The sequence below is a fragment of the Apodemus sylvaticus genome, chromosome 10 (genome assembly GCF_947179515.1).
Source record: "Apodemus sylvaticus chromosome 10, mApoSyl1.1, whole genome shotgun sequence".
NCBI classification, from domain to species: Eukaryota; Metazoa; Chordata; class Mammalia; order Rodentia; family Muridae; genus Apodemus; species Apodemus sylvaticus.
Window position 1 is genome coordinate 65,651,797 of NC_067481.1, and position 24,511 is coordinate 65,676,307.

The following is a 24,511-nucleotide window of genomic DNA, read 5'->3' on the forward strand; positions in this document are numbered from 1 at the left end:
CAGGTCAGATAGCTTGACTTCTCAGAGCGAGAGAATGACTATGGCAGGACGAGTGGGTCAGATGAAGAATCAGGACGAGGTTCACCAGAATCAGATCTTGAGGGAACTGTTTCTCAAAGAGCTACGGGCACAGAAGCTGTACACGCAGTATCACGTGAATCCCCTGCGCAAGGGTGAGCAGGCCCGAGAGGCTTGGGAGGGGAGGGAGAGCAAGCAAACCCTGCTTCTAGTCTTCGCTTTAGAATTCAGACAGTTGAGATTGAAGGGATCGCTCCCCATGTCACCCTAGGCACAACAGATGCATTAAAATGCATGCAGAACTAAACGTTTTAGACGTAGGAGAAAGATAGATGATTTATGGGGTATTTTTGCTTCTCAAATAACTCTTCAGGGTCTTTATGTCTGCTTTTTGTTATCAGTTTGGTCTCCTCTGAATACACCCAAGGGGGTTTGTCTGTGTGTGGTTCGCTATTATTGCTTTGACTTTTTGCCACTGGCCTCCTCAAGACAGAAATGGTGGGCTACCAGGTGCAGAGCTTGACAATCCCCCTCACCCCTACCCCAGTAAAGGCACCCCTCCTCCTGGCCTCCCACAGTCTCCCTCCTCTGTGATTTCACAGGGCTCTGTGAAAATGCTTCTGGGCCTGAAACAGACTCATGTGTTGCCCCCCACGCCCCCACGCCCCCAGCTGCCTTCCCTGGAGCAGCTCTCTGTGCCTTGCTGGGTGAATCTTTCCCATCCCCCACTGCTCTGCTGGCCTGGTTTAACTGATTTGCTCACTAGTTAAGCAGTTCTCCTCACACTGCTCCGCCTCATCACACACAGTGGTCACCCCCACCGCCATCACCACACTTCTCCCAATTAACAGCTGCACAACCCAGTGAATGGTCAGAAGGCTCATGCTGCTCTCTGTCCCTTTAGGATATTCACTCTCTAAGACCATCTGAGTAGGCAGCCATGTTGTCTTAACCCCATGAGGATTTGAGGTAGTCTGAGGGAGTCCAACCTACTCTCTTCCATGTAGAAACCACCCTAACCCCACCTTTTTTTTTTTTGCTACATATGTTAAAAGACCAGAGCAGACTAATCCCTATGTAAACATTTTAGCTGCCTTCTTCAGTTTCTGAGCTGAAATTTCAACCCACCAGCCTCTAAGGTTCCATTGGATCTGGCTCTGGTTCCTCTCCATCTCCATCCATTCTGAACCCCCACATACAGCCCCATCCATCCCATCCTACCCAAGATCCTCCAGTAAAGCCCCAGTGCGACTCTGGCCTGTAGGAGACTATCTCCCTCTCCCTCTCCCTCTCCCTCTCCCTTTCCCCCCTCTCTCCTCTCTCTCTCTCTCTCTCTCTCTCTCTCTCTCTCTCACACACACACACACACACACACTCCTTCCTCTCTTCAGTTATGTAGAAATAGATTTCCTAAATGTGTCAGACTATCTCTTATACTTTCGTGTTTCTTGTCCCCAATGTCTGCGCCTCCTTAGCCATAGTGCCCAGCAGCCTGGCTGTCTGTAGAAGTGCAGACTTCACTTTGTCTGTAACCAAGTTTTCTCCAGGATTCCTGATCACTAAAGCCAGGAGGAAATTATTCTCCAGTTCTGTGTAAACATTGCCCATTCTGAGATTGAGATGACTCCTGAAGGCTGCACACAGGCTTTCCCAGACACTGTCTCCTCCCCAGACTCCCTAGGTCCACTGGAATAAAATGGGAATTGACTAGAGTGTGCTGGTGCTTGCTGCCCTCTGTAAGGACTTTGCTAATGCACTGGTAACAGCAAAGGGAGCGACCCAAATGCACATGGTAGGCGTCTGTGTGTGTGGCTGGGATGAAGATGGCCGATAAGGTCCGAGCCAGTCTGCTTCCCACCCCCTTGCTCTTTCCTGTTGCTCTTCACCAGCCGCCTCCGCTTGAGCGTCCCCTTTTGACTCTCTGACTTCTGGCTGTCGCTCATCTTCTTCCCACATGATGTCACACAATGGACCCCTCCTCCTTCATTCAGGACTCGCAAGCATCTCCTTGGGACACCCAGCACACAGCCATGTCCTCTCCTCTAAGCATGTAGCTTGCTCTCAGGCGCTCCCTCACGTGTTATCAGTGTTGCTGTGCTGTCAGTTGCCACACTTAGAAAGAAGGCTTTGAGAGCAGGAAGAGCATTCCTGTATGCAGTGTCCCCGTCCACACCAGGAATTGGAGGACATGGACCCAGTTCCTCTTATCAATGGCCTCCTGTGTGTCCATTCCTGTCTGCTTCTCGGGAACTGGCCTTCAGGCATGCTTGCTTCTCTGCCAACCAGCACTGGTCCAGAGACTGGTTTTCCATGCTGGAAACCGGAAGTCAGTATCCACCTGGGACACTTGGAGGGTGTCCCTGTGACCACGAACTGACCATTAGTTGTGCTTCATTTTGGTCATTTCAGCTCCAATAGACACTCCTGGCTGTGGCACCAGAGTGACAAGCTTGCTGTAAGGCCCTGCTCCTTAGTGCCCAGCACTGTTACTGGGATATGGTAGAGTCCTCAGAGAATGTTAAGCAGGGGACCTGTCTGCGGGTGAGTTTAGGACAGGTGTCATCTGCTAATGTGAATTGTGCTGCTTGGTTTTTTTCTAGTTCACACAATTACCAGGAAGCCCATGTCTTGGCATGACAACTTGGAGGAGCCAGAAGATGGTAGGTACTGGGCTTGAGAACACCAAGGTTCAGAGCACAGAGGGGCAGGCAGGCTGGTGACACCTCTCAGGGTTCTGCCACCTTGGGGGCAAGTATGGGGTCCTCAGAAACTAGATTTAACCAAAGTTACAGGAGACCAACTTATTCAGGCACAATGCCATGTTATTAAGCATGAAGCCAATGATAATGTTTCCAATCTCCTAATCATCCATCTATCCATCCATCTATCCATCCACCCACCCACCCACCCAACCACCCATCCAACACCCTGAAGTCACATTAACTGGTTTCAAATTTTAATCCCACTGCCCACTAAGCAGCTGACTTCAGGCAGTGCTCTAATTTTACTCTGTTGCTGTGTACAACACTGTGACCAAAAACAATTTGTGGAGGAAAGGGCTTCTTTCATCTTCTATTTCCAGGTCTTGCTCCCCTGAGACCAGACAGGTTAGGGACCCAAACAGAAGCTTGACGCAGAAGTCATGAACAAGGCTGCTTGCTGGTTCCGTTTCTGGCTCACTTGTTTACAAGCTTATGCTCAGCTAGCTTTCTTATCCAGCCCAGGACCATCTGTGTAGGGTTGGTGCTGCCCACAGTGGGCTGGGCCCACCTATACCAATTATCAATCAGGACAGCCACACCCCGTGGACACGCCCACAGGCCTACCTGATCTAGGCAGTTCTTCAATCCAGGAGTTCCTCTCAGATGTCTCCAGGCTGTGTCAAATTGATACTTAACCAATGACAACTAGTTAGTCCTTGTTTTTTTGTAAATGTTTCTGAAACAATTTTTAGGGTTGTTATGAAGTCTAGGTAAAATAATGCAAGTACTTGGGATGGGGTGTGTATGTGGTGGTCAGTGAATGTTGGCTGTTCTTTTCATAATTACCATCTAAGAGACCATGGAATGGGGCTAGGAGAAGGAAGTGGGCTTGTGCATAAGTGGAGAAGCCTTAGGGAATGAGACAATGTTACAGACTGGTGGTTCTGTCAGGCAGAGGCATTCTGGGAAGAGTTCTCAGAGACTCCAGGTAGAGACAGAGCCTCCAGGGGAAGCCTGTGTGAGGACATTTCATGGTGTGTGAAAAGCACAGAAAGCAGAGGTGACAGCAGGTCCGCAAACTGCCCAGTGTGGCCCTTGTCCTCGCTGCCCACAGTGCACTTTCCATCTGTCTCGTCCCAGGGCTGCTCTCTGTCTGGCATCCAGAGTCCCCCTTCCCTCACTAGGCGTGTGACATTGAAAGTTACTAAGATGCTATGTGACTTGGATTCTTTATATGGAATGGAGGCATTGCAGCACCTGCTCCTTTCTCTAAAGCATGGTTTACTCTTCGGAAGGTCTATGAGTATGCCTAAATATTGTATGCTTTGTTCTCCATCCAGATGCCAAGCCATAGGAGAGCAGGGCTCACGTCTGTCTTGCCCAAGGCTCTGCCTCCAGGACCTAGAATCCAGCTTGACAAAGTAATTGAAAGATGGGCAGAAAACCAGATTTCCATACCTTGGGGCCTGGGTTAGCCTCAGGGGCCATTGTTTTTTCCTTAGGGGAGCCCATGGCTCAGTCAATGATGGGGCACATAGTTTGGTCCGAGGCTCTGACTTGAATTTTAAAACGTTTTAAATCCTATAACTGCATATTTTCCACCTTTGCTCCCTCCACCAACTCCCATGTATTTCCTCCTTGTTTTCCTCAAATCCTTACATTTTTCTTTCATTGTTGCTGTACACACACCCTGCTCAGTCTAAATCATGTTACTTGTATTATATGACTTCAGGGCTGATCTCAGTATTCCTTTACTACCTCTAGTTTTTTGTCGAGTTTGGTTGAGGTCTCACGAGCCTCCACCCTTCCTTGTCAGCACATTCATTGGAGCTGCCCTTTCTCAGGTCTCCTTTCAGCAACCATGTTGGTGGGACTTCAGGGGGTAGCTTCTCTGGCATTCCCAGGATACATAGTCTCACAGCAAACTTCTTGGTTCTCAGGCTCTTCCAAACTTTCCACCACCCTTCCTCACCTTCATGCCTTCTGAGCCTTAGGTGCAGGAATTGTATTGTAGATGTATCAACTTCTCAAGAGCGAGCACCACCCGCTCTTGTTCTTGGCAGCTGGAGCAGCCCTATTTTTCATGGTCTCCCTCTGTTTCAAAGAAGAATTTCCTTGATGAGGGCTGAGAGCTACACTTTTCTGTAGGCACAAGGCTAAATAGTTACAATGTAGCTAGGGACCTTGCTGCTTTAGTGAATTGGTGGCTGAAGGAGTTGCTCCATGAACTCACCAAGGGATGAGGGTCGCATCCGTTTTCCCAGGGCAGTTGGCTAGTTTTCCAGTAGCAGGTCTGATTTCCTGCCTGTTGAGCAGGATGTAAGACCAACTGTAGAGCTCTTGGTTACCACTGCAGGTATGCAGGCCGTTCCTGCAGACTTAGGATTATCATGCCATCCTGGTGTCTGGAGTTTCTGATTCCTTTTTTAACACTGTCACATTTCCCAGATAAGTTCCTGAACCTCATTCACCATGCTGCACAGGGTCCAAAAAAGAAATATTCAGAGACGCAGACCGAAGCCCAAGAAATAGGATGGGACCCTAATCCCTTGGTGAGTAGATTTTCTTCACACAATGGTATCTGGGAACATGACAGCCTTGACAGTGGTAGATAAGAGGACAGGCTGGGGATGGGCAATTTCACCTGGATTTGAATTCTGGGTTACATTCCCTACCTGTGTGACCTTAGGTAACTCACTAAGTTGCTTTGTGACTCGGATTCATAGTCATTAGATGGAAATCCTATAGAATCTGTCTTACAGGGATTTTGAGCACAAGATAGAAGGCAATATTTGTAAGGTACCGAGAACTATACCTGGCACATAGACTCTTTTCAATAAACCCAGGTGGGCGACTGTAATGTAGATGGGGACAATCAGAAGAAGGGGTTCAGAGCACTGCTGAGCCCCAAGTCAGGTGGTGACTCTGGTTTCTTGGCTTAATACCCATTCTCTTCACTCACTAAGAGACTTTCAGGCACCCCTCACTCCCAAGAGACCTCTGCATTTTATGTGAGAAGCAAGGCTTCTCACCCACTATACAGATCTCTTTCCAGCAGGTGGCGCTGCTGCAAAGCCACCGCATGGGGATTTCAATGAAAGACTAAGTACAAGTTTTACCATTGCTCACCTTCATATATGAGTTTCTACAATAACTCCTTTTCAGATGTGGGATACTGACTTGGAGAGAGAACCCTTCAGGAAACAGGAGAAAGATGGGAAGGAGGGAGAGGGATATGGAGAGGGAGAGGGGGAGGGGGAGGGGGAGGGGGAGGTAGGATGGGGGATGGGGAGGAGGGAGGAGGGAGGAGAGGGTGGGGAGGAGAGAGGGGAGGAGAGGGGAGGAGAGGGGAGGAGAGGGAAGGGGAGGGGAGGGGAGGGGAGGAGAGGGGAGGAGAGGGGAGGGGAGGAGAGAGGAGGGGAGGGGAGGAGAGGGGAGGGGAGGAGAGAGGAGGGGAGGGGAGGAGAGGGGAGGGCAGGGGAGGACAGGGGAGGGCAGGGGATGGGAGAGGGAGGAGGGGAGAGGGGAGAGGGGAGAGGGGAGGACAGGGGAGAGGGGAAAGGGGAGGAGAGGGGAGGAGAGGGGAGGGGAGGAGAGGAGAGCAGAGGAGAGGGGAGAGGGGAGAAGAGGGGAGAGAGGAGGAGAGGGGAGAGGGTAGAGGGAAGGAGAGGGGAGAGAGGGGAGAGGGGAGAGGGGAGAGGGAGAGCGCTTATTTGCATAATGCAAGTAGGCCCATGGTGGAGAGGGAAGGAGAGGGGAGAGGGGAGAAGAGGGAAGAGGGGAGAGGAGGGGAGAGGGGAGGAGAGGGGAGAGGGGAGGAGAGGGGAGAGGGGAGGAGAGGGGAGGAGAGGGGAGAGGGGAGGAGAGGGGAGGAGAGGGGAGTACCAGAGAAAGTAGGCACAGGCCCTGGCCAGCCTCCAGAAGACAGGGGTGAAAAAAAAATAGGAAATTCATGCCTGAGTCAGAAGGCAGATTCCCCAGAGGGACCTGGCAAGTCTAAAGCTCTTAACCCTCTTGTTTTTATTTTTATTTTTAAAGACTAAAGATAAATCCTTTGGAATCAAAGTATCTAGTTGAAATGTGTTTTTGACCAGCAGGTAAGCTGGGCCAACCATGTATGGCCTTGCTCAGACCCTTCTAGGCCTTGCAGATAATACACTGTTGCAAGGTATCTGCAACTAGTCCTTTCTCTTCATCACCATGACCTTGGAACAATGGCATCAGATGGCACTGTTGATGTATAAAGGAAGTACACTCCAAGATGGATTTCATTACCATGACAACACATGAGAAAGTTCATGGAGTAAGGGAATATTTTGGCCCAGGGTCTCAGAGGTTTGACCCATGCTGGCTTGTTTACATTGATCCTGGGCCTGGAGTGAGGGAGAACACCATGGCAGAACGAGGTCTGATTCAGACTCAGCTCCACATCATGCGAACCTTGGCCTGCCCCCTCCCTGGCAGACTTTTCTGATCCTCACGGCATTCAGGAAGTACAAACAGTATGACAGGAAGGGACCACAGCAAGCTCTAGGCCCTGAGGACATACCCCAGTCAATGACTCCCTCAGCCAGGCCTCAGTTTACCACCTCTCAGTGGTTTACTCAAGGTTTGTATCCATCAGTTGATTACTGCAGTCAGAACCCCCATGCTCTCTCCCAGAGGCTCACCTCTGACAAATGCTTGGATGGGTGTCTTAGTTAAGGGTTTACTGCTATGGACATATACCATGACCAAGGCAACTCTCATAAGGACAACATTTAACTGGGGCTGGCTTACAGGTTCAGAGGTTCAGTCCATTATGATCAAGGTTGAAGCATGGCAGTGTCCAGGCAAGCATGGTGCAGGGGGAGCTGAGAGTTCTACATCTTCATTTGAAGGCCACTAAGAGAAGACTGACTCTCATGTGCTTAGGAGAAGGGTCTCATTGCCCACAGGCACAGTGATCCAACAATGACATACCTTCTAATAATGTCACTCTTTGGGCCAAGCATTTCAGGGGGTCACTTCCTATCTAACTGTAACCCCCTCAAAATCTATTAGGTCCATGCCTGTGGTATCATAAAAGGCATTATCTGGTGTTCAGAGTGACACAGTTTGGGGCAGGAGGAGCTTGACTGGACACTATTTATAGCACCGAATGCCCTCTCAGGACCTCTTCCTGTTCAGGCAGTGACGTCAACTTCAGTATGGGATCATTTGGGGACTCATGATTCCGTGAGCCTCTCTCAGCCTCATGTCTTCAGGCGGATGCTGAAAGTATGTTCTTTAGTTGCACAGTGTAGCACCTAGAATATTTTCATGTCAGAGTACTCACATTAGCTCCAGACTCTACAACAAGCTCAGACTTTCCTTACGTGGTCCATGCTAGGTGCTGTCCTAGTAGCTTGGCTTCAGTAATATCTATAAGGTCTCTTCTCTACAAGCTACTTTTCATTGATGGTGAATCCTCAGGCAAGGTCTCCTTCAGGTAGCAGTGAGGGGAACACCTCAGCCTTGATAAGTTACTGCTCTTCAGTTTTGGGGTCTTTGATGTGAGTGTTCAAATGTCCTGGTCATAATGCAGGGTTTAGGGAGGAAAAGGCCCGTTTTCATAGGAAGATGGGGCCTGGTTCAGATCCAGCTCTATACCATTTAAACCCTGAACTGCTCCCTTTCTGACACACTTGTTTCTGATCCTGACTCCTTTCCTTTAGATCAACCCAGATCGTCAGGACCGAAGGTTGAACCACTTCAGGGTCTACCATGACATCACTCTGTACAAGGCTAAACTGTGGAGCTTGGGGGAAGATGATCACCGGAAGTAATACTCTCTTGGTGGAGTGAACTTGCACACTGAATTCCCAGTGTATGTGTAGAGAAATAAATGCTGCTTCTGTCAACAATTACAGAAGACTATTTCATAGATCATAACAATATGATTTAAGGTCAGGCAATATCTGAGGAAAAATGATTCAGAAGGCCTCACACCATCACCTAGGCAGAGGGAAAAGGAGGCCCCACAGAGAAGGGAAGTGAGGTAAAGAGACAACCTGATTGGTTATGGCCTATGTCCATCTTATTTGTAATGGTTTGAACAGCTGATGACGACTGGTGATGGGCTGAAGCTCAGATACTTGTGAGAGAAGATCTCATACAAAACAAATTGAACAAACAAAATATTGGGTGATGGCGGCAAACAGGTTTAATATATTTTGTGGATACTCCACTGTTGGTGGGATTGCAAGATGGTACAACCACTTTGGAAATCAGTCTGGTGCTTCCTCAGAAATCTGGGCATGACACTTCCGGAGGACCCTGCTATACCAATTCTGGTCATATACCCAGAGGATTCCCTGGCATGCAATAAAGACACATGCTCCATTATGTTCATAGCAGCCCTGTTTGTAATAGCCAGAAGCTGGAAAGAACCCAGGTGTCCCTCAAAGGAGGAATGCATACAAAAAATGGGGTATATTTACACAATGGAGTACTTATTCAGCCATCAGAAACAATGAATTCATGAAATTCTTAGACAAATGGATGGAGCTGGAGAACATCATACTTAGTGAGGCAACCAAGTTTCAAAAGATCAGTCATAGTATGCACTCACTGATAAGTGGATATTAGCCTAGAAAGGTGGAATACTCAAGACATAATCCACATATTAAATGATGTCCAAGAGGAACGGAGGAGTGGCCCCTGGTTCTGGAAAGACTCAGTGCAGCAATATAGGGGAATACCAGAACAGGGAAGTTGGAAGGGCTGGATGGGGGAATAGGGGGAGAGAAGAGGGCTTATGGGACTTTCGGGGAGTGGGGAGCCAGAAAAGGGGAAATCATTTGAACTGTAAATAAAAAATATCGAATAAAAAAAACCCCAAGCATTGCTATCTCTCAAAGTCAGAATGGTACACATATAGACTTAAACTGTCATGAGTAAACAGGTGGAGAATACATGGAAAACAAAACTATATATATATATATATATTGTGTGGAGGCAGAGGTAGACAAATCTCTGGGTTTAAGGCCAGCCTAGTCTACAGAGTGAGTTCTACAGAGTGAGTTCCAGGACAGCCAGAACTCTTTTTCAAGAAACCAGAGAGACAGAATCAGATACAGAGAGATAGACACACAGAGAGATAGAGAGACAGAGACAAAGATGGAGAGACAGAGGAAGAGACACAGAGGGACAGGTAGATAGATGATAGACAGAGACAGAGACAGAGACAGAGACAGAGCGTGTTGCATACCAAGTTAGGTCGAAGTTCATTATTGTGTTCCAATTTCATTTCTATTCTCATAAATACTGGGCAAAAACCTGCAACAGTGTAGGGCAGGTTTACTGGCACTACAGTCCCAGAAGTGCAGAGACTCAAGCAGCAAGTTATATCTGCTCCTCAGTTAAGAGCAAAGAGAAACCTAGAAGTGTTAGAACCCTGCTCTGCAGGGAAGGTTTCCTGAATGCAAGTGTAACAGCTCTGCTCTGAGGGGTCTCCTGGCATTCAGGATCCAAGGTCTGCCATAAAGTCACGCTGCAAACAAACCTCACACAATAGATTTATTGGGAGGGAAAATCCCGAAAGAGTGACTGCTTCTGCTCCATCAAGACGCAGCAGCCGACTCAGCAGTAGGCAGGGTGTGTATAGGGTTTCTTGGGGATTGTGGTGGAGCTTTCCAGGGTGGCCTGGGATTGGAGGGATTCTGTGGCCTGATCTTGAAGCTCAAGGACATCAGGGTCAGGTTCTCTTTCTTGGCCTTGGTGTCAGAGTCAAGTCAGAGTCAGGGCATTTACCTCACACCTGTGCCTCTGCTTCTGCTTGCTGCTCCGTTTGGTCATGAAATGGTGCTGCCCTCCAATTTCAGGGTGGGTCACTCCACATTAACAATCAATACAATCCCTACAGTCATGTCAACAGACCAACCTGATCCAAATAATCCATCATTAAGACTCTCAGGAGATTCTAGATTGTCTGTATCATCAGGTTGACAGTTAAACTAGCCAGCACACTACACATAGTGAACTGTTAAACATGGACAAGTGGATTTTGCAACGTAAATGAATCAATCAACTGAAGAGCATGTCCACATAATGATGCCATGTGTACGCCTGTCAGACGATCAGTATCTAGAATATACCAGTAATTCAGAAAATTAAACAAGATATCAAATAATCCAATGGACTAATAGCCTAGTAGAAATGGGCAGTTCTCATAAAGATGAACAAAATGGCCAAGAATGCTTGAAAAATGTCCAGTGTCACTAGCCATCAGAGAAGAGCAAGTCTGAGCTACACCTGGTTCCATCTGAGCCACACCCGGTTCCATCTCACCCCAGCTGGAATGGCCACATTCAAGGAACAAAAGCAAATGCTGGTGAGGGTGCACACCAGTCTTGTCTGCTGTGAAAATCAAGATGGTGATGACTAAAGAAACTGAGAACAGAGCTAGTGCCCCGAGGATTCTGGTTAGCATTGTCAAGCTTCCTCAGCACTTTCAGACATGATAAAGCATGGAACCAGCCTCAGTGTTCACCATCAGAGTAATGGACGGGAGAAATGAGGTTTACACAAGAGTCTCTTCCAGTCATAAAGAAAAATAAACATATGTAGCTTCCAAGGAAATGAATATGTATAGTCATATAGCTCCTATGTAGCTTCCAAGGAAATGAATAAAATCAGAAATAACCATATTAGTGAATTAAACCAGACTTGCAAAGGCGAATATTGTATGTTTTTGTTATATGAAGTTTCCAGATTTCAAAGAGACACATAAACCTCTGTATGCACAAGTGAATTTGTTCAGGGAAACAAGATTGACTCACTGATGGGAGGAGAAGTGAGAACGGGCAGGGTATGAAATATGAGGGGGATTTGCTCAAAGCTCAACATATACGTGAATGAAAATGTCCTTGTGTAACATAATACCATGCATAATGAGTATGCACAGTGAAGCAGCTTCTTACACTCCTCCTCCTCCTCCTTAGATTGAGCCCTATTGTGGCCTGGCACCTGTTATATAGATCAGGCAGGCCTTGAGGTCAGAGATCTATGTGCCTCATCTCCTGAAGGCAGATTATAAGAGGACGTGATATGGATGAACTAACAGGAACAAGAAATCAATGAAAGAGTCTCTGACGATCTATGCTTTACAATAAGAAAGGGAGGTGATGATGAAAAGGGGTTGGCAAGATGGCTCATGTCCTGTGCATCACTGCACAGAAGCGATGTTTATCCATGTGAGCTGCCTGCTTTGGTTTAGGACTGCAGAGCATCCCCAAACACTTGGTAGCTCTCTATAGGACTTGGTCTTTAACATTCAGCAGTCAGAGGCAGGCAAATCAGGAATTCAAGTTCAAAACAACAACAAACCAAAACAAGAAACAGACAATAACAGAAAGAAAGAAAGAAAGGAAGAAAGAAAGAAAGAAAGAAAAGAAAGAAGAAGAAGAAGCAGAAGAAGAAGAAGAAGAAGAAGAAGAAGAAGAAGAAGAAGAAGAAGAAGAAGAAGAAGAAGAAGAAGAAACCAATGTGCTTTGCCCTAATAAGCTGTTTTTGTTTTCTTTTTTTAAAATTAGGTTGAGCTTCCCACACCGGGAGTCGAACCCAGGCCGCCCGGGTAAAAACCAGGAACCCTAACCACTAGACAGGGCTTGATCCAGCATTGTAGGGGAATACCAGGACAGAGAAAAAGGAGGGAGGAGATTGGAGAATGGGTGGAGAGAAGAAGGCTTATAGGACATATGGGGAGGGAGGAATTGGGAAAGGGGAAATCATTTGGAATATAAGCAAAGAATTTGGAAAAAAATTAGATATTTTCTTTATTTACATTTCAAATGTTACCCCCTTTCCTGGATTGCCCTTCAAAAACACCCTATCCCATCCCTCCTCCCCCTATGCACCAACCCACCCACCCCCCTCTTTCCTGTCCTGGCATTCCCCTATACTGGGACATCCAGCCTTCTCAGGACCAAGGACCTCTCCTCCCTTTGATGACCAACAAGGCCATCCTCCGCTTGAGCTTCATTTGGTCTGTGAATTGTATCTTGGGTATTCCAAGCTTCTGGGCTAAATGCACTTATCAGTGAAGAACACACATTGTATGTCTTCGTTTTCATTGTGATGGTTTACATCAACCTGGCTAAGGCTGTTGGTCATCAGTAAAAGGGGAAATATGCACCCAAAGAAAGTAAATGCAGCACATAGGTAAGAAGGGAATGAAAGCCTGTTACGATTATAAGTTTATTATTTATTTATGACAAGTTAAAAAGTTCCTCTTCTGCCCAGGTTAAGGGTACATTGACCTACGGAATGTATCTTAAAGATAATGTAGAATCTAAGTATTGTGGTCATGATCTCAGCAAGTGTACCTGTGTTGCAGCAGGAAGCACAGAATTTACCTCACAAGTGGGTTGAGCTGCTTCAGAGTCCTGGATTCATGTCCCTGTTTGAAGCCTTTCCAAAGCAATTGCAGGACCTGCTGAGCTGGATCACATCATGTCTTCCATTCCATCCTGCATCCCCTGCTTGGGATACTCTGTAAGATGCACAGGCCTTCATTAATGCTGTGTGAGGAGAGGACTCCAGATGAAAACAGAATCAACAAAATTAACAAAAGCAGAGGGATAAAAGGATTGATTATTCTATCATTGCGAAGCATGATCTTAGAGTTGCTTTTGTATTTGTCTTGTGCTGGGAAACAAAATGCATTTATAAATATTTAGAATGTATTAATTTATGATTGTAAGTGGATACTTTGAAAATGTACCAAACTTATGATGAGGACGTGCTGTAGGCCTGTAACTACTCATGGGGTGAAGGGGTGTGTGCTCTGCCATCTAAAGCTTTAGACTTAAAACACTGCTCTCATCCTGAGCCTGCAATGTCACACCTCAGGACACTTCCTTATAGAAGAGGTGTCAGGTTTTTCAGGCTCTGAATACCTCAGTGGAATTAAAACTGGTGTTATAATGCAGCCCAACCAACTGCCAAGATTCATTGCTTCAAGTAAAATAGAAGAGTTTCAAAGGAACCCCAAATATAAACTAAGTCCAAGAAAAGTCTCCAGACACTGATTACCAACATTCTAACATAGTTTTATTTTTAAATTCCAAATACTCCTTTGAATGTATGAGTGCACCGTTTAAGTTGTTTGCTGTGGTAATAGCAATGATTTCTATTTTTATGTTTTATTTTCCAAGACTGAAATACAAAGTTAACAAAAGAAGATATCTCACCTAGCAGTAAATCAGTATAAAAACACAGCAACAACAGGCACCAGGAAACCACACACAGGAAAGAGAACCAGGTACTGCCACATTCAGGACACTTCCTGAGCAGAGAGGCTTGGTGACGCCTGGGACAGCTGCACCCTGTGTGACCTGGGTGTGGGAACTGGAAATCAATGGGATAGAAGGTTCCTCATCATCCACCAAGGGGAGCAAAAGCATGCAATTCAAACAGGTTGAAGGTCATCCACATGTCAGTCACAAAGCAGGGGACAAAAGGTGGGCTTTGAAATACTAGCATATTATTAATTAAAAAGAATAGCTACTGGAGTGAGTAAAAATAGAGGATCTTCACAAAAGTATCAAACATGCATGGGTGCACGTGCACACAGACACACAGACACACACACACACACACAGACACAGACACAGACACACACACACACACACACACACACAAACACCCTCACACACAAAGTCATAAGAAACGAATGCTCTTGGTGTCCAGCAATGGGACAGGGTAGGATGGGAATGGAATTAATTAGCCTTGTGTTTGAATCCATGGGCAGATTTTCATTAGAAATGGGCTCAAAGGGGCTCTGTGAAGTTTTGAATTTTGCATCTCTTGGTAACAGGTACAAGGGGAGAGGTGGGTAGAATTAACTGGAAGATACGGCTTGCTGTGTGTACCTTTCAGCTGGAAAGCTGGGCTTCAGTCCCTCCAGCGTGAAACAAAGTGCCAGTTAGTCCTCAAGGTTGTTCTGTTCCTTGTGGTTCGTATAAACATTCTTGTGTGGGGAGGTGTGAGAACTTTTCACTGAGAATTTCTGATTTTTTCCAGCTTTTTGAGACTTCAGTTTGAAATGAGAAGGTGACTCCACAATCAGCTGACAGCATGAACTTTAACCAAATTCTCAGAGTAACACAGAAAATGATGGAGACGTGGGCACAGGTGTACACACAGCCCTTAGTGGTGGCTTTGATTTCCATGCTCACAGCTACTTGTGGACAACTGCTACCTTCTGAGTAGCAAGTTGAGATTCCTTAGAGTTCTGGTACCTGCCTCTTGCTCTTGTATCCACTCAGTTTGTGCTACCCATCCATCTGTCACATAGGAACTACCTCAGTTCTAATGATCTTAATTTCATTCAGTAACACCCCAAAGTGCAAAATTCATGATACTGAAATTTCTATGTTAAAGACAAGCTGTAAAGCTCTTACTAAGTTAAACTACAGGAGCTTTCCACCATTAGTAAGGGGGAAATATTCTGCTGGGTTTCTTAATTCCCCCAGTAAGTACAATCACGTCCATGAAACCTAGAGGAAGGACAAAGAAACACAGTGAAGTGCTACTTTTGCTGAGGCTCCATTGGCTCCCCGAATTCTAGGCACAGGATAGAAGTGTTGAGTTAAGGTTATTAAGGTTGAGTTAAATGTTGAGTTAACTCATAAAAGTTGAGTTTGGAATTCTCAGTTTAAAAACATTTGTTGAGTTAGTACCAGGCTGCTGCAATTACCTTACACCATGAAGACCATACAAAAGGGCTTTATGAGCAGACTAAAGCTGGGGGAAAATTAGGATAAACTCTAAGTTGCTAACCAAAGACATGAAGAGATCTGTGAAGCAGAGTCTTGGCAAGAACCTTTTATACAGAGATACTGACTGACAAATAGGGAAGATATCTTGAGGCATCATGGCCTTGGAGCAGGTGACACACAGTGTGGCAAGAAATTCCTTCTGGAATTCTGGATGGCACTCCTGTAAGCAAAACCTCTTGGAAGGAAACTGCAGCCACATCTGGATCTCACCCTGAGGGCAATACAGAACTTTCAGAAGATATGTGTAAGGAATATGAAGTAATGTATTCTCCATCTTGTTAAACCACAAGAAATAAATACTGCAGACACTGAAGAGTCAGCTGATGGAATGCTCTTAGGACCAGAAGACCTGAGTTACCAACTATATGATGTTTCTGGAGAAAGCAGTTTAACAATTCTACAGAAGATTTAAAAGAATGTCTGAAGAAACAATTGGAATTCTGTTTCTCCAGAGAAAATTTATCAAAGGACCTTTACTTGACATCTCAAATGGATAGTGATCAGTTCATCCCAATATGGACAGTTGCCAACATGGAAGAAATAAAAAGAATTGACTACAGATTTAGATTTAATTCTTGAAGTATTGAGATCTTCCCCTGTGGTACAAGTTGATGAGAAGGGAGAGAAGGTGAGACCAAGCCATAAGCATTGTATTGTGATTCTCAGAGAAGTTCCTGAGACAGTACCTGTAGAGGAAGTGAAAGCTTTGTTTAAAAATGAAAACTGCCCCAAAGTGATAAGCTGTGAGTTTGCACACAACAGCAACTGGTGTGTCACTTTCCAGTCAGAAAACTGCTGTGTCACTTTCCAGTCAGAAAACTGGTATGTCACTTTCCTGCACAGCAGGCTTTTAAATACTTAAGAGAAGAAGTTAAGACATTTCAGGGCAAGCCAATCATGGCAAGGATAAAAGCCATCAATACATTTTTTGCTAAGAATGGTTATTGATTAATGGATTCTAGTGTGTATACTCAACCTCTTCAGACGCCAGCCCAGTGTCCCTCACCAGTCTTCATGCAGCCAGTGTATAATCCTCATCAGCAGTACTCAGTGTATAGTATTGTGCCTCAGTCATGGTCTCCAAATCCTGTACCTTACTTTGAAACACCACTGGTTCCCTTTCCCAATGGTAGTTTTGTGAATGGCTTTAGTGCACCAGGAACTTATAAAACAAATGCTGCTGCTACGAATATGGGCTGACCATTCCAAAAAAAAAAAAATCGTGTGAAGCCTCATTTTAGGTCATCCATTGGTTCACAACTCTCAGCAGAGGGCTCTGTGTCATTAGGGGATGGACCACTGAGAGGATCTAGTTCAAGGATCTTTCTGAACGGCATAACCCAACAGTAACAGGGCATCAGGAACAAACTTATCTTCCAAAGGAGGCTCCAATTTTACAGATGGAACAGAATGAGGACTTTGGAAGAGGCGGGAAAACTCTCTTCAGAGGCCGAAGACAAGATGATGACAGAATCCCAAGACCTCAGCCTGCTGCAACTGAAGCAAAGGCTCCAACACCAAAGTTTGACTTACTTGCTACAAACCTTCCTACTTTACTTGGAAGTTCATCAAGAATGCCAGATGGACTTGCTTTAGAGAACAGAATGTCTGATGTCATTAAAGGTGTCTACAAAGAAGGACAGTGAGAGTTAGTTGCCCGGTTCCTGGAGAGGACGGACAGACAGACTGCACTTCTGGGCCACAGCTCAGCATAAGTCCTAGACCTCCGTGTACAGCTGAGCCTCCTGCATTAAGCACAACTCAGCAAGAGAAGGATCAAATGGAGGATTCCATTGTTCCAAAGGATGTTCTCAATCTAGGGACTGTACCATTGTCTTCTCCAACTACTACAAAGCCATCAAGGGCAAGCACTGCTTCACTTTTTTCCTTTTTAAATTTTTTTCTTAATTGCTTGTTAGTCTCTGTTGGTTGACTGTCTGCCCCAAAAGCAAAATGACAACTGTTTACTGGACTGTGTGTCTCTTACTACTTTGACCAGTTTAATCAATAACTGTTCTAAGCTGCATAATAGAATATTGAAAGATTTTAGAATTTTAGGTCCCAGGATGTACTGACCTTCCAGTAAGTTATTTGTATTGGTGCTAAAAAATGAAATAGTGCTTCTTGGTGAGGGGGCATAAATCTTCAACCCGGGTCTCCAGGTGTAACATAAATACACCTATGGCTGTGGCCCTACAGGAACCTCAAAAGTTAAGCTATGCTGGAGTTCCAGAAGCCTCCTAAAGAGCCCTCTCCAGTTCTTGTCCACCCACTGCGGGAACAGTCCAATGTAGTATCTTCCACAAGAACTGAAGAGAACGGAGCACCCGAGAAGCCTGTTGAGAAGCCACATGAGAAACCAGAAGCAAGGGCTAGTAAGGATCATTCCAGCTTCTGAGGCAACACCATTCCCAGGGGAGCAGCTGGAAAAATCAGGGAACTGAGACGCCAGTTCAGCTATAGGGCTACACCTCAGGGAGGGACTCGACATAATGGAGAAGAACAATACATGCCACCCAGATCACCAAAGTAAAAACAAAACCGTAAAAAACTACTGCGTAGAAGCTTCTCTTCCCACTAAACTTGAGCCTCTGTTGAACTGATTTGGAGGGGAGAAAGTAGCCAGGAAAGAATGGGAACTATGTACTAAATATTACGGATTTTTGGAATTGTGAGTAGAAAGAGCCCAAAATTCATCTCTAAATGATTATCAAATGCTGGAGGATTTCAACCAGTGCGCGCGCGCGCGCACACACACACACACACACACACACACACACACACATATATAAGTATAATTTTTCTATTTTTGTTTTTGATTTTAATTTGCAGGGATTTTCTGCCTAGAATCAATTTTGAGGGTTCAGATTTAGGTTGGGAGAGAAAACAAAAACATCATACATCCTTCAGTATAGGAGATGAGGGGGTGAGAGAAATATTTTTTGAAGAAACATTTCTGTAAAAATTAGAATTTACTTTTAAAGTCTATTTAAAGTTTGGCTTGAAGAATGCTATCTCTGACTAAATGGCCTTGTGTTGCAAAGTAGATGAGTGGCTGGGGAATCTGTTCTGGATCTGAGTGTGTGCAAAGGGAATTTAAGGCAAATCTATTGTCATGTTAGTAAATGATTTCAAAGCTGAATGTAATACTTGAGTAGATTTTCTTTGTAGTTTGGAATTTAGGTTTCTTTGACATTACTAATACTGTATTGTATGAGTAAGCTATAACACTCTGTGTATGAAGCTGTGACTACCAACCAGTTTGATATTCAAGGAAAGAATGGAGATTATTCAAGGAAAAAAATGAAAATTCTGTTTTAGACCTGAATACTGGCTAGGTCAAATAGATTTCAGAGGTTCAAACTGCCCTGTGACTTTTTTCCTTTTTAAATTTTTTTCTTAATTGCTTGTTAGTCTCTGTTGGTTGACTGTCTGCCCCAAAAGCAAAATGACAACTGTTTACTGGACTGTGTGTCTCTTACTACTTTGACCAGTTTAATCAATAACTGTTCTAAGCTGCATAATAGAATATTGAAAGATTTTAGAATTTTAGGTCCCAGGATGTACTGACCTTCCAGTAAGTTATTTGTATTGGTGCTAAAAAATGAAATAGTGCTTCTTGGTGAGGGGGCATAAATCTTCAACCCGGGTCTCCAGAGGCATGGCAGGTGGGTCTCAGTCCCAGTCCACCCAGGACTCTACCTCTCACTAACTAGTCTCTGTCTGAAAAAACGAAATGAAAAAGAAAAGAAAGATGAAACCCTGCAAGTGACATTTTAAATGGTCTAAAAGAAAAATTCAAACATTAATTTGGGGAACTTTATTGTTTACAATGTTTATCATCTTTCTTTTGCTTCCCCCAAAAGTACAACTTAGCATTCACAGACTAAAATAGCAAGTCAAGATTTTTTTTGAAATAAAGTGAAAAAATGGTTGAAGAAAATAAATGCATAATTTCTCAGTGAATAAAGTTGTAGCCGTCATACATTAAATAGGCAAAGTTACATGCTGGTATTTAGAAAACAGCTCAAATATGAAAAACCATGTTGCATTAATCTGTTTTAAGTCAGACCATTTTTACACTTGTATGTAGGGTGGTGGTTTATTTTTCTTCTTAGGGATAGTTTACAATAGCAAGAACTGTCCCTTACATTACATTTGTACATATGTACAAATTGAAACTGTAAATTGTGAACACTGGAAAGCACCATTGTGACATAAACATCATAGTAATATATTTAAAATGAATGCAAATGGAAGTTAAAATTACATTACTGTGAAACTTACCTTCCAGTGTCAAAGATTTGTGTTAGTGGGTAATTCCTAAGAGCTTTGAAAACACTGCGCAATCTGTGTAACCCAGAATTATTATTTCTTTGCAACTTATTATTCAGCTTGGCTAGCACTTTTGACTTGGCAGATTGATAACATGGTATAATATATTTACTTAGATGGAAAAAACAAGAGTTAGGAATTCTCAGTGGCTTCAGGGATCCACTGGGTATCCTGAGACACAACCTCTGCAGTGAAGGCACTACTGCAGCCCTTTCCCCTTAGAATCACCACTAACGTCCAAGCCAACCACGTCATCCTTACTAGTTAGGGCAGCACAGCGGGCCACGCATTTCCTCAGGCTGTCCTTGACCTCGCTGTTCCGAAGACTGTAGATGAGGGGGTTCAGCATGGGGGTGACGATAGTGTAGAATGCTGACACAACCTTATCGTGCTTCGCTGACCTGGAGGATGCCGGCCTCATGTAGCTGAACGTAGCAGCTCCGTAAAAGAGGCCCACTACCACCATGTGCGAGGAGCAGGTTGCGAACGCCTTCTTGAGGGCTTCTGTGGACCGCATCCGGAGGACAGCGGCCAAGATGAGGCCGTAGGATGTCAGGATGAGGCAGAAGGGGACCACAAGCATCAACACACAGCAAATGTACATGACAAACTCAAATGCTGATGTGTTTCCGCAAGCCAAGCGCAATAACACGGGGGCCTCACAGAAGAAGTGATCTATTTCATTCCCCCTGCAAAACTGGAAGCTCAGGGTGGCCGCAGCCTGCATGGCTCCATCAGCTGCCCCCAGGAGCCAAGACCCCAAGGTTAGTCTCCAACACAACTGCCAGCTCATGAGAACCGGATAGCGCAATGGGTGGCATATAGCCACATAGCGGTCATAGGACATGGCTGCTAAGAGGAAGCACTCTCCACCTTCCAGTGTGAGGAAGAAGAAGATCTGGAAGCCACAGCCAGCGGCAGAGATGAAATTCTTGCCCATCAAATAACCAGCTGCCATTTGGGGCACTATGGTGGAGACCAGCATCATGTCCATGAGGGAGAGCTGGCTCAGGAGGAAGTACATGGGTGTGTGGAGCCGGCGGTCCTGGTGAATCAGGAGAAGCAGGAGGGCATTGCCTACCACAGAGTTGAAGGACACAGTCAGAACCAGCACGAAGAGGAACAGGTGGGCTCTGGTGTGGTTGAAGAGTCCTAGGAGGATGAAGCCTGCTGTGGTGTTCCCCTTGTCCATAGTTTACAGCTGTAGCAACACTGAAAGAAAGGACAGAGGAGTTTTACCTGTAATGCTGTGTGAAGTACGCATGTTCAGAAGGTTGCCTGTGAGAACCAGCGAAACCCACTTTATTTTATTTTTCTTTTTTTAATATAACTTTATTTTCAATATTCTTTGTTTACATTCAAAATGATTTTCCCTTTCCTGGTTCCCCCCTCTCTATAAGTTCCCTAAGCCCTCTTCCCTCCACCCATTCTCCTATCACCCCCTCCTACTTTTCTGTCCTGGTATTCCCCTACAATGCTGGAACAAGCATTTTCTGGACCAGGGACCTCTCTTTCCTCCTTCTTGGGAGTCATTTGATATGTGAATTGTGTCTTGGATATTCAGAGTTTCTGAGCTAATATTCACTTATCAGTGACTGCATTCCATGTGTGTTCTTTTGTGATTGGGTTACCTCACTTGGGATGATATTTTCCAGATCCAACCTAAGAATTTCATGAATTCATTATTTTTAATTGCTGAGTAGTATTCCATCGTGTAAATATACCACATTTTCTGTATCCATTCCTCCATTGAGGACATCTGGGTTCTTTCCAGCTTCTGGCTATTATAAATAGGGCTGCTATGAACACACTGGAGCATGTGTCCTTATTGCACGCCAGGGAATCCTCTGGGTATATGCCCTGAAGTGGTATTGCAGGTTCCTCCAGAAGTGTTATGCCCAGTTTTCTGAGGAACAGCCAGACTGATTTCCAGAGTGGTTGAACCAACTTGCATTCCCACCAGCAGTAGAGGAGTGTTCCTCTTTCTCCATATCCTCACCAACACCTAATGTTTCCTGAGTTTTTAATCTTAGCCATTCTGTTGGGTGTAAGGTGAAATCTCAGGGTTGTTTTGATTTGCATTTCCCTAATGACTAATGATGTTGAACATTTTTTAAGGTGCTTCTCAGCCATTCAAAGTTCTTCAGGTGCAAATTTTTTGTTTAGCTCTGTACCCCAATTTTTCTTGGATTTTTTTATTCGATGTATTCTCTATTTACATTTCAAATGATTTCCCTTTTTCTGGCTCCCCACTCCCGCAAGTCCCATAAGCCCTCTTCCCTCCCCCTGTTCCTCTATCTACTCCTTCCCACTTCCCTGTTCTTCTGTACCCCATTTTTTAATAGGGTTATTTGGCTCTCTGGAGTCTAACTTCTTGAGTTCTTTGTATATATTGGATATTAGCCCTTTATCGCATTTAGGGTTGGTGAAGATCCTCTCCCAATTTGTTGGTTGTCATTTTGTCCACTTGACCATGTCCTTTGCCTTACAAAATCTTTGTAATTTTATGAGGTTCCATTTGTCGATTCTTGATCTTAGAGCATAAGCTATTGGTGTTCTATTCAGGAACTTCCCCCCTGTGCCCATGTCCTCAAGGGTCTTCCCCAGTTTCTTTTCTATTAGTTTCAGCATGTCAGGTTTTATGTGGAGGTCCTTGATCCACTTGGAGTTGAGCTTAGTATAAGGAGATAAAAATGGATCAATTCATATTCTTCTGCAAGCTGACCTCCAACTGGGCCAGCACCATTTGTTGAAAAGGCTATCTTTTTTTTCCACTGGATGTTTTCAGCTCCTCTGTTGAAGGTCAAGTGACCATAGGTGTGTGGGTTCATTTCCATTGATCCTCCTGCCCGTCACTGTACCAGTACCAGGCAGTTTTTAACCCTATTGCTCTGTAGTACTGCTTGAGGTCCGGGATACTGATTCCCCCAGAAGATCTTTTACTGTTGAAAATAGTTTTAGCTATCCTGGGTTTTTTGTTATTCCAGATGAATTTTAGAATTGGTCTTTCAAACTCTATGAAGAACTGAGTTGGGATTTGGATGGCGATTGCATTGAATCTGTAGATTGCTTTTGGCAAGATGGCCATTTTTTACTATATTAATCCTGCCAATCCACGAGCATGGAAGATTTTTCCATTTTCTGAGGTCTTCTTCGATTTCCTTCTTCAGAGATCTGAAGTTCTTCTCATAGATCTTTCACTTGTTTGGTTAGAGTCACACCAAGATACTTTATATTGTTTGTGGCTATTGTGAAGGGTATCATTTCCCTAATTTCTTTCTCAGCCTGCTTATCCTTTGCATATAGAAAGGTTACCAATTTGCTTGAATTGATTTTATAACCAGCCACTTTGCTGAAGTTGTTTATCAGCTGTAGGAGTTCTCTGGTGGAGTTTTTTGGGTCACTTAAGTATACTATCAGATCATCTGCAAATAGTGATAGTTTGACTTCTTCGTTTCCAATTTGTATCTCTTTGACCTCCTTATGTTGTTGAATTGCTCTAGCTAGAACTTCAAGTACTATGTTAAAAAGATGTGGAGAGATGGGGCTGCCTTGTCTAGTCACTGATTTTAGTGGGATTGCTTCAAGTTTCTCTCCATTTAGTTTGATGTTGGCTACTGGTTTGCTGTATATTGCTTTTCCTATGTTTAGGTATGGGCCTTGAATTCCTGTTCTTTCCAAGACTTTTAGCATGAAAGGATGCTGAATTTTGTCAAATGCTTTTTCAGCATCTAATGAAATGACCATGTGGTTTTTTTCTTTGAGTTTGTTTATGTAGTGGATCACATTGATGGATTTCCATATATTGAACCATTCCTGCATCCCTGGGATGAAGCCTACTTGATCATGGTGATCAAACATCATTTTGATGTATTCTTGGATATTCTTGGATTCGATTGGCAAGAATTTTATTGAGTATTTTTGCGTCGATATTCATAAGGGATATTGGCCTGTAGTTCTCCTTCTTTGTTGGATCTTTGTGTGGTTTTGGTATCAGTATAATTGTGGCTTCATAGAACGAGTTGGATAGTGTTCCTTCTTTTTTCTACTTTGTGGAATAATTTGAGGAGTATTGGTGTTAGGTCTTCTTTGAAGGTCTGATAGAATTCTGCACTGAAGCCATCTGGTCCCGTGCTTTTTTTGGTTGGGAGACTTTCTATGATCCCTTTTATCTCTTTAGGGTTTATGGGACTGTTTAGTTGATCTATTTGATCCTGATTTAATTTTGGCATTTGGTATCTGTATAGGAAATTGTTCATTTCCTCCAGATTTTCCCGTTGTGTTACATATAGACTTTTGTAGTAGGATCTGATGATTTTTTTGAATTTCCTCCATTTCTGTTGTTATATCTCCCTTTATATTTCTAATTTTGTTATTTTGGATACTACACCCTGGAAAAAGCAAGATAGTAAACTTCTTTCATCAAGCCCCAAAGAAGATAACCACTCAAATATAAATATAACATAAAAATAACAGGAAGTAATAATCACTACTCCTTAATATCCCTTAACATCAAGCAAATGGTTTTAGGAAACAAGCTGGAGTAGCCATTCTAATATCAGATAAAATTGACTTTCAACCTAAAGTCATCAAAAGAGACATGGAAGGACACTTCTTATTGGTCAAAGGAAAAATCCAAGAAGAACTCTCCAT

General features: G+C 44.3%; 2 protein-coding genes and 1 pseudogene across 3 annotated transcripts; 2 read left to right on the forward strand and 1 right to left on the reverse strand.

The window, feature by feature from the left end:
- Window positions 1–34: 34 nt before the first annotated feature.
- LOC127695407 (protein FAM183B) lies at window positions 35–8,527 on the forward strand. 2 transcript variants are annotated; one of them, XM_052197526.1, is made up of 4 exons: window positions 35–173; window positions 2,619–2,678; window positions 5,169–5,272; window positions 8,417–8,527. In XM_052197526.1, the coding sequence occupies exons 1-4, from the start codon at window positions 35–37 to the stop codon at window positions 8,525–8,527; spliced, it is 414 nt and encodes a 137-aa protein (XP_052053486.1). The 2 variants fall into 2 exon arrangements, with proteins under 2 accessions (XP_052053486.1, XP_052053487.1); XM_052197527.1 differs by lacking the exon at window positions 2,619–2,678 and having other exon boundaries at window positions 41–173.
- A 7,187-nt stretch (window positions 8,528–15,714) lies between these two features.
- Window positions 15,715–18,056, forward strand: LOC127694113 (la-related protein 4-like; annotated as a pseudogene).
- Window positions 18,057–20,057: 2,001 nt separating this feature from the next.
- LOC127694887 (olfactory receptor 2T8-like) lies at window positions 20,058–21,050 on the reverse strand. The gene has a single exon (XM_052196639.1). The coding sequence runs from the start codon at window positions 21,048–21,050 to the stop codon at window positions 20,058–20,060; it is 993 nt and encodes a 330-aa protein (XP_052052599.1).
- Between the last annotated feature and the right edge of the window lie 3,461 nt (window positions 21,051–24,511).

Coding starts and splice junctions, on each gene's coding strand:
- LOC127694887 (XM_052196639.1), bottom strand. CDS start 21,050: ATGGACAAGGGGAACACCACAGCAGGCTTCATCCTCCTAGGACTCTTC.
- LOC127695407 (XM_052197526.1), top strand. CDS start 35: ATGACTATGGCAGGACGAGTGGGTCAGATGAAGAATCAGGACGAGGTT. Junction 2,679..5,168: donor CTTGGAGGAGCCAGAAGATG/GTAGGTACTGGG, acceptor CACATTTCCCAG/ATAAGTTCCTGAACCTCATT. Junction 5,273..8,416: donor GATGGGACCCTAATCCCTTG/GTGAGTAGATTT, acceptor CCTTTCCTTTAG/ATCAACCCAGATCGTCAGGA.